General features: G+C 53.3%; 1 protein-coding gene across 1 annotated transcript in view; it reads left to right on the top strand.

The window, feature by feature from the left end:
* The window catches only part of DPYSL5 (dihydropyrimidinase like 5), a 74,106-nt gene extending 60,985 nt beyond the window's left edge, over positions 1-13,121 (top strand). The window contains exons 7-13 of the mRNA XM_054566266.1: positions 44-119; positions 1,198-1,354; positions 5,442-5,583; positions 6,750-6,892; positions 8,634-8,841; positions 10,710-10,878; positions 12,960-13,121. Coding sequence (XP_054422241.1) covers positions 44-119; positions 1,198-1,354; positions 5,442-5,583; positions 6,750-6,892; positions 8,634-8,841; positions 10,710-10,878; positions 12,960-13,045 — 981 coding nt within the window. The 3' untranslated portion in view covers positions 13,046-13,121. The remainder of the gene's footprint in view (positions 1-43; positions 120-1,197; positions 1,355-5,441; positions 5,584-6,749; positions 6,893-8,633; positions 8,842-10,709; positions 10,879-12,959) is intronic.
* Positions 13,122-14,482: the final 1,361 nt, after the last annotated feature.

Here is a 14,482-nt window from a genome sequence, read left to right as displayed (position 1 = left end):
TATGGGGTTGATGCTCTCTCCTTCCCACTGTTTCCATGTTCAGACTCACTGTCCCATCTACCTGGTCAACGTGTCCAGCATTTCGGCCGGTGATGTTATTGCAGCTGCTAAGATGCAAGGTGTGTCCTTGAGCTGGGATGGGCAGGACACATGGGGTGGGATGGGAGCCAGGTGGGGGCCCGCCAGCTTCGTGTACTCCGTGGCCCCGGCTCTCGGGGCCTGGCCCTGCGCCTGCCCTTCTTCTTCTCCACCTGTCTTCCCCAGAAGCACCCTGCACAGCCTGGGTTCAGTCCATTAGGATCAGAGTGTTCTTCTGCACATTTATATGCAGAGCAGCTTCGCAGAAGTGTCTGTCACCTCTTTTGGGTCTGGCAAATTTTTTTAAGCTTTCAGTTGACTTATTAATTGCTATCTTTTTTGGCCTTTTGGGTGTTACTAGTGGTTGCCTTGGTGACCAACGTGAAATCTTGCACCAGTTCCAATGGATATTTCAGGGGATGCCTGGGACATGCCGGGAGAAATAACTGCGTGGCCCCAACTCCCCTCACCCCGTGTACGAGCCCGGCACCTGGTGGGACTCCTGTGGCAGAGCCCCAGGCGGCACCTGAAGGCTTTGTACTCACTCACAGTGCCAGCCCAGCGCAGGGCGCCTGTGAGGTCCTGAAACAGGAGCAACAAAGTCATGGTCATAAACCTGAGGATTAAGTCAGGAGCAAGGGCTTCTAGCCCTTTCTTTCCTTCTTTCCACCGTTCTGCCTCCTGACGACCCTACCTTCGCCTCTTGGCCATCTCGCCCCTGCTACAGATCCCACCCGCAGCAGGCCTCCCAAAGCGGGGCTCACAGCGCCTGCCTGCTCAGGAAGCAGCCCGCACTGCCCCGCAGCCTGGCACGCACAGCCCTCCGTCCTCCCATCTGCACCCTGCAGCACCCAGCCAGGCTGCACTCCCTGAGGCGCTGTCGGTGCTGCCCCGCCCCGGTGGCTTTGCCCTTCCTATCCCCTTGCCTGGAGTCAGCGTGGGGTAGGGACTACTCTGCCCTTGAGCCCTGCTGTGCTCTCCCAACACTCTAGTGAGCTTAGGCAAGTCCCTTCCTCCCTCTGACTCACCTCGGTCACCTGTCCAATGAGACGCCCAGACCAATGAGCCCTCCGATTCACTGGCTTCCTCGGGATGGCTTGACCCTTCTCCTGCTTCCAGGGAAGGTTGTGCTGGCTGAGACCACCACCGCACATGCCACGCTGACGGGCTTACACTACTACCATCAGGACTGGTCCCACGCAGCCGCCTACGTCACCGTGCCTCCCCTGAGACTGGACACCAACACCTCAACCTACCTCATGAGCCTGCTGGCCAAGTAAGACCTTTGGGCGGGACCCCCGCAGCCCCACAGCCCGTGGTAACCTCTAGTGTGTGCCTTTCCAGGAAACCTGTGAGCAGTGGTGGTTCAGAATTTCGAAGGACGCTGATAGCTCACACTGAGGCCTGCTGGGAAACTGTAGGGCATGGCCTCCGACTTATCCTAGCATATGTGTGGCTTTCCCACCTCTTTTTCTTTACCTCTCCCTCTTCGCATTGTTTCCCCTGCGGTTTTCTCTCCTGTGTGCGCCTCTCTCCTGCGCTTCCCGCTTTCTTCTTCCCCCCTTTTTCTCTTTCTTCTGCACTTTCTCCCTCCATCCCCGCCTACCCTCTCTCCAGACCTCCTTTTGTCCAACTTTTCTTCCCCTAATGCTTGTTTTCCCCCATTGGCTCCTAATCTAAAGGAAATGGTTTAGTGAACAGTCTGAATGTGGTGGCACACAAGCATGAAAAGATTTTGTTTTGTCCCAATAGCTGCTCACAGCTTCTCTCTTGGCTCTGGTGACATTTGGGACATTTGCCTTCTCTTCCCTTTTGGTTATTAAATTCCAGTTCAGTTTAGAAGTCAGTTTCTTCCCCTCCCCGAACCCAGCGCAGGACTGGGGTCGGGGAGGAGAAGATTAGGCATGAATGGGCTGGGTGATTCTTCTCCACACCCAGGCTCACGTCTGTACTCCTGCGTTCATTGTCGTTGCTTCTCAAGCTAAAAGTGACTGGTCTTCGGGGCCCTTTGTGCAGGGCACATGGCCAGCGTGGGCTGTCCTGTACCACCCTCACATAATCCCCTGATACAGGAGATGGACCCCAGCTTAACCCTTTTACCTGCACCCTCCGGCTTCCAGAGCTAGCGGTGTCCCTGTGAACAAGGACCCCGGCATGGCAGTTTAAACCTGGCCGCTTTCTCCAGTGCCCAGGGCTCAGAGGAAACTCACACTGCCTTGCCACCCCCACGGAGGGAGGGCAGGCTGTCCCCACGCCACTCATCTGCTCACCCAGAGCTCAGAGGCAGGCCCCCCTGTCCAGCTTCCAGGCAGATGCCCACTGTGATCACCTCTGTGCTCCACAGGTGACCCTCTTGAGAAGGTCCCCTCCTTGATTTGGGGGGTAGACTGGTGTGGGGAGGGCAGGCAAGCAGCACTCAGCCCATGAGAAGAGGAAGGGGAGAAAGGCTACAGGACTTTCCATCGTGCCAACACCTGTCTCCCTCCCTGTCTCTGCTTTTATAGACCTGCAGGCCGGGGCGGGGGAGGGGGCGGGGCCGCTGCTGATAAACTTCTTCTAGGCTAATGGTTGGGGGGAGTGGAGGGAAGTGACCAGCCCCACTTGAAGGTGGCTGTCTTCAGATAACGGAGCACTTATTTTATCCACATTCTTGGTTTTCAGTCCTGGTTGCCAACAATTAGAAAACTCCCACTCAGCATCCTGCTGGGTTAACGCCCTAAAGAGCGGTTTAAGGGCGGGGGGGGGGGGGCTTTCCAAACACTACCTGAGTGCGCCAGTAGTGTCCCAGGATGGAGGTGGCCCCCGGAGGTGGCACGGTGGCAGCCATTGTATTCTGTCCCAGAGTTTTGCTCTGCTACCAAGCACCAGCAGCTCTGAAATAGATTTAAATAAGTTGAGAGCATAAGAGAGATTGAAGAGAGAAATAAGTGCTAGATGAGCTGTTACTTTTTAAAAAGGATTTTTGTTGGGGAAAACTATTATTATCAACACAACAAAAACAAACAAGTACCAAGAATCTAATAATTTGGGATCGGTTCTAAGGTCCAAGAATCTTTTAAAATATCTCTGCTTGCCACAAGCAAATGTACTGAAAGAAGAAAAAGGTGGCGACTGCTCCCACCCACCCAGGCTACAGCGCCCACGCCCACACAAATGCAGGTAGGAAGGGGGGAAAGGCATTATTAGCTGAATGAGTTAAGTTTTTAAATCTAGACTATTTTGTCAAATCTGTATAAATTATTTAAATAAATTCTGCTCATTTAAATAGAATTGCAATTGTATGTGAACCATTAGGAGAATAGTTTGAATCCCTTTTCTAATCAGTGTATATGGTAAATGTGTGCAATTTTATAGTATTTGGAGCATAGTTTTAACATTTTAGTTATAGGAATTTATGATTACTGTAATTTTGTTTTTATGGCACATTTCTGGTGATAATTGCTATTATACAAAACACTTGGTAGAAAGCCCAGACACCAATTATATCCCGGTAAGAAAATGGGAGCTGCTTCATAATGAGCTACTTTAGAATGTGACTTCTCGGGATACATCAGGGTGAAAAGTACCTTTAGATGTAAGCATTTGTCCTTTATTTAAAATCTGATTTCTTAAGGGGATCAGATCTTTTTTCATTTGAACATGTAAAAATTTCACTTCACAAAGCCAGTCATGTTTGAAACTTGAAAGAGTAGGGACGGGTGTTTCCTATCGCCCAGACTCAGGGCAGCACGGGGAGGCCTGAGAAGCCCTCCTGACATGTGACCGCACCCGCTCACGCCTGCCCGGGGCACCCTAAAAAGAAAGGCGGGTGCTCAGTAAGACTTGTCGGGTAGGGGATGGGAGTTGAGCCACTGTTCTTGGGGTCTGGGAGCCTCAGCCCATGGCGCTGACGGGCACCTCCTCTGACCTGAGCCCTGCCCAGGTGTCTGGGGGACCCCCGAAGAGAAAGTGAAACCCTAAAGATTCCGTGCATCTTGGGTGGGTTCTGCGGGCCTGGGGAATGTGGGGAGCCCCCGAGGACCCTAGGGAAAACCCTCTGCTCGGTGGAAGAGTCCCTCCCGCAGGCTCTGAGAAGAGCTGAGTCATCTCACTGTGGATTTGGCCAAGAATATCGGTCGTTGGGCAAGAGCTGTGACTGATGAGCTCTGCCAGGCCCCAGTGGAGAAAGCCCTCTGTGCAACCTGACCCAGAACATCTGAGAGCCTTAAGAATATGCCTCTTCACCAAGGGAAATAATGTCTTGTGTTCCCAGGGTCCCTTTCCTAGGCAGGCATCTTAGTTGGCCCTTGCACACAAGGCTCTGGCGCCTCTTGCAAGTAAAACAGACTCTGAGGTCCCCAGTGTGTGGTCCAAGCCGTTGTCCGCCTCTCCCACAGGACCCCGTGCTCCATTCGGGCCCCTCCCTGTGCCTGAGTTGCCCTGGCCTGGGTGAGATAGACGTTCTCGCTCCTCTGCCCCTCGCCATCTCTGAGGCCTACAGCACCCTCTGAACATGGGCCAGCTGTCTGCCGCCCTCGTTAAGCACAGGGTCTGCCACCCTGCGTCCTCTCACCGTCGTCTCTGCCCCGAGTTCTTACTTAGCTCAAGAGCCCCTCGAGAGCGGCCATGCCTTAGCCACCCGCTGCCTTGCATGGAGGCCGCCTCAGTAACTGCCTGAGGATGATGGTCGTGGATGGCAGTGACAGGGACCCAGCTGACTCGCATACTGCTGCTGACTTACAGGGCAAGCTTTTCCATCTTGTCCCTCATTTTCCCTTCTGGGCCATCAGAGTCCCCAAACCCTAGGAAGGCTATGGTTTGGAATTATTTGCAAAGCTTAACATTGAAGTTGCGTGTTGTACTAAGCACGTGCTTGCCCACAGGGACTGGTGGGGGTTGAGGATGGAGATGAGAGTTTTCACATGGTTTCATGGTAGTAAAACTACCTCCACCCTCTCTACTCTAGCTATACTCTTACGCTCAATTTTTCTCTACCCGCTATCCTCTTTTTTTAAAAAAGATTTTATTTATTTACTTTTAGAGAGGGGAAGGGAGGGAGAAAGAGGGGAAGAGTCACTGAGCCACCACAGCCAGAGCCCGTTACCCTAACTCTTAAATGTCAATATCCCAAAGCCTCGCAGTGTCTCCTGCAACACTGGTGATCTGTGCCACACTCAGCACCTGTCTCCATTCTGCAGATGGGTAAACTGAGGTTCTCGCATTTAAGTCACTCATCAGAGGTCATACAGCTACTAAATAGCAGAGCTGAGGTTGAAATCAGCTTTGTCTGGTTCTTAAGCAAAGACTTTTTTCCTGTACCTTTTGTCACCCTCTGGGACCCTGGCCTCTTTCCCTTCACTGGTCACATCCTTCTCTCTACCCAGTGATACTCTGAACATTGTGGCATCAGATCACCGGCCTTTCACCACCAAGCAAAAAGCTATGGGCAAGGAGGACTTCACCAAGATCCCGCACGGAGTGAGTGGCGTACAGGACCGCATGAGCGTCATCTGGGAGAGAGGCGTGGTATGTTCTTGAAAGCCCCGCCCCCGCGCTACCCGCCCCTTCGTCTACGCAGAGGTCGGTCCGGTGGTACCCTGAGGAGGGCGGGTCAACCGCAGCTCCTGTTTCACTCAAAAACAGAACCGAAAAAAATTTTTTTTCTGATCAGAAAAGTAACAAGCCTAGTATAAAATTTTTCCATAATTCCATACCGAGAAATTAAACTTAATATTTTAGTATGTTTCTTCCTAGTTCTATGAAGTACTATATTTTAATAACTGAGTTCATCCCTTTTTTCATATAACATATCTTGAGTATCTTCCTATATCAGTAAAAAATTCTTTAAAAACATTTTTTTAATAGCTGAATAATATTTTCTCCAACGGAAGTACCATACTTCAGTTAATCCTTTCCTGATGTTTAGAATTTTCAGCTGTTTCAAATTTTTGCACTTAAAAATGATGGTGCAGAGAATCTCTTTGTCCATGAGCATGTGTCAGCATTTTTCATTACTTTTTGAGGACCAGTTCCTAGAAGTGGATTTCTGGGCCAAGGGGTATGAACATTTTTAAGGCTCTTGATATATTTTATTCAATTACTTTTCAACAGAGGGACTGGGACTTCATTAGAATACTGCCTGTTCTGCCCATAGAGGCTGTGTGTGGTTGGTCTTAACCTATCACAGACTAGGTGCAGCATAGAGTATGAGCCCAAGGGGGTTTGATGTCCTCAAGACTAAGCCACCAGCTCAGGGAGGACCCATGAGATGGCTCAGGAATCCTCTTTGAAGAGTCCACGGTGCTGTCATGGGTGGACGGGTGGGGCAATAAGATGCTTTTCTGGAGCACAGATTATATGTCCCTCTGTGGATGCAGGAGGCTCCTAACTCCTCCATCGTGGGCACATGAGCAGAGCCAGTTTTACATTCAGGAGGTAGATTTCCACCAGGTAGGCAGCCTTTTGGAACAAGGGCCCACTCACTGTTGTTGCCGCATGAAGGAGAAAGAAGTAAGCACATGCCTGGAACCAAGCCAAGCAGGCTGGCTCTTCTGAAGGGGCGCCCATGGTAGTGTTCCACCTCAGCACCGTTGTTCTGACCGCCTAAAAGGCCACAGGCCAGAACTAAGGGTGACAAGGGGTTGGAGGCACACCCGGGGCCCGGTTGACTTGACCCTTCTGCAATGTTTCAGGTGGGAGGAAAGATGGATGAGAACCGTTTCGTGGCCATCACCAGTTCCAATGCCGCGAAGATTCTCAACCTGTATCCCCGCAAGGGCCGCATCATCCCGGGGGCCGACGCCGACGTGGTGGTGTGGGACCCAGAAGCCACAAAGTAAAACCTGCTGCTGGTCTCCAGGGCTGGGGGACCTGGGATTTTCAGGAACTCGTGTTACAGAACTCCAAAAGCATATCATCTTTGCACTACCTCTAGCATAGAGAAGTATGGCCCTGAGGTGTGTTCAATTTAACACATGTTCAAGGGCCTCCCGCTGTCTGGGCACTGGGAGCACAACAGAGAACAGCTCCAGCTGCACAGCACTTGACAGTGTTTCAAAGCTGCTTCTCATCAGCTATCTCATTTGATTTGACTCACGGCCCCAGGAAGCACTCAAGCCGGAGTTCTTATTTTCATTTTACTACTGAAAAAACTAAGACCAAAGGGTCGAGGGACTTCCCACATCGTGTAGCTGATAAGTGGCTGAGCCAGACAGACGGCCTGACACGCAGTTCCAGGCTCCTCCATCCTCTGCTCCCCTCACTGGGGGTGTGGTCCCTTGAGCACGCAGCGCTGGGCACCGCAGCGTTGATGAACACGAGTTCAATGATAAATGGGGTGTGTGGGGAGTGAGCGTGTCTCGGGATGTAGAGCATCATTTTATTTTTAAAGATTTTATTTATTTTTAGAGGGGCAAGGAAGGGGGGAGAGAGAGAGAGAGAGAGAGAGAGAGAGAGAGAGAGAGAGAGAGAGAAACATCGGTGTGTGGTTGTCTCTCATGCGCCCCCTACTGGGGACCCAGGTATGTGCCCTGACAGGGAATCAAACCAGTGACCCTTTGGTTTACAGGCCGGTGCTCAATCCACTGAGCCACACCAGGCAGTGCTAGAGTATCATTTTTACTCAGAGATGTGGGCATAGGAAATGGGAATAATTTTTTAGTATTAAATTTCATTCAGTCAACAAATACAAGGGTGGGTAAAAGTAGGTTAATAACAATAATAAATAATAATACAAGAATAAACTGTTTCGTGTACTGACAACTGTAAACCTACCTTTGCCCACCCCTGTGTTTGTTAATTGCTGTTATTTGGCAGGCAGTTTTCTAGGTGCACAAGCTAGCAGTGAACAAGACAGACAAAAATGTGGTGGGACATGGAAAATAAAAGTTGGATTGCAAAGAAAGTTCACCCTGGGCTCCGTCAGGATCCCCACACTGTGCCCTCCACTAGGGCCCTTGAAGAGCCCTGCTCTGCACCCTGACACCAGGGGCTGGTTCCTGTCTCTGTTGTAGGCCTGCCTGTTAGTGGAAAGACCCCTAGGGTTTAGCCAGTGTATTAGTTTGCCAGGGCTGCTTTTAAAAATACCACACAGCTTGTGAGGTATTTTTTTTAAACAACAGAAACTTATTTCCTCACAGCTCGGAGGGAAGAAGCCTGAGGTCAAGGTGTCGGCAGAGTTGACTATTAAGGCCGCTCTTCCTGGCCTGTAGAGGGCCCTCTTCTCCCTCTTCACACATCACGTGCCCTCCTGGTGTCTCAATTGTCTCTTCTTAAGAGGACACCAGTCAGACTGGACAAAGGTCTACCCATGTGACCTCTTTTTACTTTAATTAGCTTAAATTAAAGGTCCTAACTCCAAATACAGTTACATTCTCAAGTACTGGGTGTTAGGACTTCAACATATAAATTTGAGGGGGGGCACAATTCAGTCCACAACAACCAGCCTTTGGGGATTACCCCTTCTGTGTGAGCGTCCGCCCCCCCCCCGCCCCCACTGAACATCTTCCGTCCCCATTGAGCTGTGGCGTCTTTACCTCTTCTCAGAGCTTTCTCTCTTGCCACTGCCTCCCCACCAGGACCATCTCAGCCAGCACCCAGGTGCAAGGGGGAGACTTCAACCTGTACGAGAACATGCGCTGCCATGGCGTGCCGCTCGTCACCATCAGTCGAGGGCGGGTCGTGTATGAGAACGGTGTCTTCATGTGCGCCGAGGGCACTGGCAAGTTCTGTCCCCTGAGGTCCTTCCCAGACACTGTCTACAAGAAGCTGGTCCAGAGAGAAAAGGTAAGGTGAAGGCGATGTGTGTGAGGAGGCTGAAGCCCCTGTGAGGGACATTCCACATGACTGCTTTAAATCTCAGACTTGTTCTCTATTTTTGCACCGAATCCTGTTGCCTGGAGTGGCCACTTTGGGAAGAAGAAATACTAGGAAAGAAGCACCTGTAACAAAGTAAAATGTATTGGGAAGAGTCCCCATTTCCCCTGGAGCTGAGGGGATACCATGAGCTGTTCACATCTGTCCCAACATGTGGTCCCTGGAAGGGTCCTTGCCGTCCACCAGGGCAAAGGGTCCCTGTCACAGCCTGGAGTTGCTCATTCTCTGAAACCTTCCCCGTCCCTTGTGACTGCAGTAGGCTGGGTTGGCTTGGGGAGTCTGGGCCTGCAACACGTAGCGGTCAGGCCAGGCCTGGAATAGTTCGCATCTCCAGGGTCGCTCCCAGTCCTTGGATTCCATAAGCACCCTGGGTGTATGCCGGCCTCCGGGTGGGCACCTTCACCCAAAAGAAGGTTGGCTGTTCCCCCACGGCTCAGGGATTGATGTCCGGCCTTACCACTGAGAGCTGCCCTAGAGAATCTGGCCTGAATCCACACGGACAGCTCCAGATGCGGGGGCCTGCAGCCACATCATCAGAAAAGAGCAAATCTGACGCAGACAGCCGAAAGCATCCTGCTCTTTGTCCTCCCCTTTCTCTGGCTAAAAGTAAGGGCGTGGAAAATTGATATGTGAAAAACAGGTCGTATTTAACACTAAAAGGTCAACTCTGCTGGCAGACACTAGGACTCTCCCCTGGGCCTCTGCTCCTGCCCGCCCTCACTGGGACCCGGGCCTCTGAAGTGGAAGCCGAAGTGCAGCCTGGCAAAGGCCAAAAGAGTTCTGACCAAGCATGACATTCTGGGGCCTGAGCTGCGCCGCAGGTCTGCTGTCAGAGAACATAAAGGAATCTGGAACCTGAAGAGCCGTCCAGAAATCATGCAATCTGTTGTGTCTCTCAACAAGATTTTCAGTGGGCAGCAAGGAGATCGAGGCCTGTCGCTGACAAGTGCCTGGGGGGGTGGGCTGCTCCTCCAGACCTTATGTGCACCCTCCGATCCTCCTCGTAAGAGCGCTTTTTGATATGATCAAGCACCCTTCAAGGACCACTGCAATGACAGCTGCGGCCCTTGTATGTCACTTGCATGTGCCAGAGCAGTTCTAAGAGCTTTACATACATTATTTCCTTCGTCTCATAACAACTCTACGTGTAGTACTAATAGGTACTATTATCATCCTAATTTTACAGTTAAGGAAACAGGCACAGAGAGGTGGCGTAACTTGTACCAGGGCACACAGCTTACAGGTAACAGTTGGGGTTGGAACCTAGGCAGTCCATTTGCAGATTATAGGCTCTTAATTCCATGGCCAGTGTGAGTACACACTGAACTTGTGTTGCTACTGGGGGACTCTCATCTACAAACTAATGGTATTTAGCCTCTATCCCACAAAGTCAGATCGCAGTAAAAGGGATGGCCTCCTGGTAGCCGGGCAAGTGAGGGGAGCGACGTCGCTCCATGTGACGGGTGTTCTGTAAGGCTGACTGTCTCAGAAGTCTGCCTGCCACCGTGGAAAGGGTCCCATAGGTAATGCGGGGGAGCCAGTGGGCATCTCCTCTACGCATGCGCATGCACATGCGCACAGGACACGGGCACTATTTAGGGGGTACAAGAACTCTCCACCCCTTACGCTCAAGGTATAGGAAGGCACTGTCAGAGTAACTTGGGTCCTGAGCAGAATGGCAGCATCTGGAGGCCTGTCGGCCATGGAGGAGGCTCCGGTGGGGGTCGTTTCTGGACTCTGATGGTTCTTTTCCCCTTTCCTCCTCCACCCTTCACCAGACCTTAAAGGTTAAGGGAGTGGACCGCACTCCCTACCTGGGGGATGTCGCTGTGGTCGTGCATCCTGGAAAAAAAGAGATGGGAACGCCACTCGCAGATACTCCTACCCGGCCCGTTACCCGACACGGGGGCATGAGGGACCTTCATGAGTCCAGCTTCAGCCTCTCTGGTAAGAGCGAGGGCCACCTGGACTGGTGGCGGGAGGAGGACCAAAGGGCCACCGGAGGCCCTGCCAGGCAGCGGGGTTTCTGCTCCTTTCCCTCTAGCCTTCTTCCCTTCTTCCCTATTGCATGTCCAGTGTTGAGTGCTGGGTCTAATTTATTCTTAAAGATCTTATTTATTTATTTTTAGAGGGGAAGGGAGAGAGAAAGGGAAACATCAATGTGTGATTGCTTCTCGTGCACCCCCTCCTGGGGACCTGGCCCACAGCCTGGACACGTGCCCTGACTGGGAATTGAACCAGTAACCCCTTGCTTCGCAGGCCGGCATTCAATCCGCTGAGCCACACCAGCCAGGGCCTAGGTCCAATATTAAATACACATAAATATTAGGGGGGCAGGAGGGCTCTCCTGGTCGCTGGGCACTACTGTAACAAGGCATGGATTGCAGGAGAATCTCCCTGTGATGCCCGTTTCAGTCCCTTGAAACATCTTGAGAGCCGTGCACACAGGTAATGCCCCAGAGAAGCCCTGAGACCAGGAAGGTTAACCCTCCCAGTGCCACGTGGGGCTGTGCTCCATTAGCTCCCTCTCCCATCCCCACTCCTCTCCAGCCTCTCCGAAAGACCTGGTATTTCCCTTATTCTCTTTCCTCCCTCGCCTTTTTTGCTAAGAATTGTATTATATGTAATACAATATATATGAGATGTGACTGCCCGGGAAATTTACAGTCAACAATCCATGTCCCAGGTGTTCTGCAGTAGTTAAGAGCAGGTAGGGGGTCACTGCCACATAAATCGCAACCTTCAATGGAGAACAAGCTGGTCCGGCAGGCAGGTAGGCAGCTTTGATGGACAGACAGGACAGCGCTTGGAAGGGGCGGGGCCCGGCCTCCCCAAAGGGCCTTCAGAACTAGCCCAGGTGCAGACCTGGCACCCAGCCACTCTGCCAGTGTTTCCCTGGGCGGAACAGCAACAGGAATTATGTCCTTCCCCACGGAGCTTGGCATTTCCCTGGGGGCGGGCGGGGCAGGGGGCGGGGAGGGTTCTGCCTGAGACCTGCATACAAACCCTCCTAACCTGAGTGGGGAAGGACTAACCCCAGGGCTGCCCGCTGAGTGTCCTGTGCAGCCAGCTGTGTGCCGAGGGCGGCTCCGGGCAGAGGTCATGTGGTTCCTGTTTGAGGATCCTATGGTAGCCTGTGGGGAAGGGTCCTCTTCACCACTCTCCTTCCTCTCATCGGAGATAACTGCTCCCCAACCCTGCTGCTGGTGGGAGGGTCACTACCACTCCCACCAGCGACAGGACATGAATGCAGGGAGTCAGCAAGGGATCTGTGGTGTGGCGTGTCCGTGGGCGCTCAGCCTCGCGGTCCAGGAGGTGTGCATTCCCCTGGCTGCCTGGCATGGCCCCAGAGCCGTGGGGCCTGCTGGCCATTGGCTTCTTCTACTCCCAGCCCAAGTCTCGGAGCAGAGCAAAGACGAGGCAGAGCAAAGACTGGGCCAAACCCTCAGGCTCGGCCAACACTGAGCAGCCTCCCACCTTCCCTCTGCCCCCAACCTTGTCTGTTCTAGACGGGACAGACTGAAGACTGTCCCGCTGCACCCGCTGGGATACCAGACCTCCTTTTCTAAATAAGTCTTGGAATTTCAAAATGTGGGGACCTTTGAGTATGGTTCTTTGGTTTTCCAAAGCAATGGGACCCCCTCCCTTCTTCCTCTCGTACTCACTGAGGCATGTGGACAAAGGCCCGTTTGCTAACAGGCCAATCCATAGTCGAGTTCCTGGCAAGAGACAGAACGTCCAAGTCTGGGAGCAGTGAAGGTGGCATAGTAGGGCAGTTAATCATGGAGGCTCTGAATCAGGAAGACCTGGGTCCAAATCCAGGCTCTGCCACTCTCACACCGGGTAACACTGGGCAAGTTACTTAACTTCCCTGAGCCCGTTCCCTCATCTGTGAAACAGGACGGAGCTGCCGTGAGGCCCGAAGCAGTCATGCACACAGAGGGCCCAACAGCCTCCACCAGTGGGGGCCCTGCTCTTACGGCCCCGGCAGGAGCAGCTCAGCTCACCCTCTGCTTCCTTCCCCGCAGGTTCTCAGATTGATGACCATGTTCCAAAGCGAGCTTCGGCTCGGATCCTCGCTCCCCCCGGAGGCAGGTCAAGCGGCATTTGGTAAAGGCACCAACAAGCCCCCCGCAAGTGAGGATGCACCGCTGCCACCAGCCCGCGCGCCCTCCAGCCGCAGCTGCAGGGGCGGGAGAGGCTGGGCTGGGCAGCTCACCACCTGAGGGGCCACAGGACCCGGGAGCCCTCCCCATGTCTGACACGCGATTCACTGTGCTTCGAGCCGACCCTAACAGGCACTTTGAGATGTGTTCCTCCTGCTGCAGTCCCTTCCTGCCCCGCCTCGTGGGGCCCAGGAAGCCCACACTATGCACAGAGCCCAACGCATAGAGCCCGGCCCAGCCCCTCCTCTCACACCTGCCTCCACGCGCTGGCTTCAGGAAAGCCCAGACTTGAGTGCCCTGCCCCTGGCCGACCGCCAGTTGTCCAGAGCACTTTAGCAGATGTGTTTTAAAAGGACCCCCTTCCCCATCCCCTTAGGCCCCGTGGTCACCTTTCTCAAGTTAGACAGGTGTTAGCTGCCCAGCCATGCCCAGAATGTCCCGTTTTTCCTGACTCAACTCCGGCCCCGTGTGGGTGTGGATGGGACACCCTGGGTGTGGGTGTGGTTGGGACACTCTGCGTCCTTTGCCAGCTCCTTCCTCTTCCCACCCCGCCCTCTGGGAGTCACGCCCAGAAGAGCCAGCTGGGTGGGGCGCAAGGCTGGTGCCAGGCGCGTGTACATGATTTTGTTTTGCACGTTTGGTTTGCGCAGTGGTTTGGTTTGACTTGTTTGTGCATCCTGTGAAAAATAACGGTGCTTTGTGTCACTAGCATAGCATAGAAACAGGAATAGATGTGGACCTTAGGAGATGCTGCACTCGACACCAACCAGACAGCCTGGAGCACGGGCCGGGGCAGGGTGCTAGACTTGCAGGCCCTTCTTCTCCTCACACGGAGTCTTCCAGGCTGCCACAGGCCCTGTCCCATCCCTTCCCTTCCCCTCCTGGTCTAGTTCCCTACATTCTGCCAGGGTGCCCAGGATTCTGGCCCTGAGGACCGTCTCTGGCCCTGATCACTCACTCCCGCAGTTAACACCTCCAATCACCCAGCTTCCTGTAAACTCCCCCTACTGGACGGAGGCCTGGCTGCTCCTTCTGTGTGATTGGCAAGCCGCCTGATGCCTGCTAAGAGAGGGGGAGTGGGACTAGGGGAGGGGGCTAGCTAGGTGCCCAGGAAGGAGACCAGGCCAGTGGGACCCAACTGTAAAACCCACACTGCCGCGCAGGGGCTCCTGTCTCCTGTGCTCAGCGCCGTGCCCTCACCTGCTGTGGCCTCCATCACCTCCATCCAGCGGGGCCCTCCGTGCCTCCAACACTCCAGGGGGTTTCCATGGAAACACTAGAGGCTGGGTGAACTCCATCCACCCTGAGTGAACTGGGAAGTGACCCAGCTGCCTACCCTTGTTAAGCCTTGTCCTCCCCTCGGGGAAGCCATTTCATGTTGCACA

The sequence above is a fragment of the Pteronotus mesoamericanus genome, unplaced genomic scaffold (genome assembly GCF_021234165.1).
Source record: "Pteronotus mesoamericanus isolate MK-2021 breed Mesoamerican mustached bat unplaced genomic scaffold, CSHL_Meso_final contig_101, whole genome shotgun sequence".
In the NCBI taxonomy this organism is placed as follows: Eukaryota; Metazoa; Chordata; class Mammalia; order Chiroptera; family Mormoopidae; genus Pteronotus; species Pteronotus mesoamericanus.
This window is presented reverse-complemented; position numbering and strand designations above follow the sequence as displayed.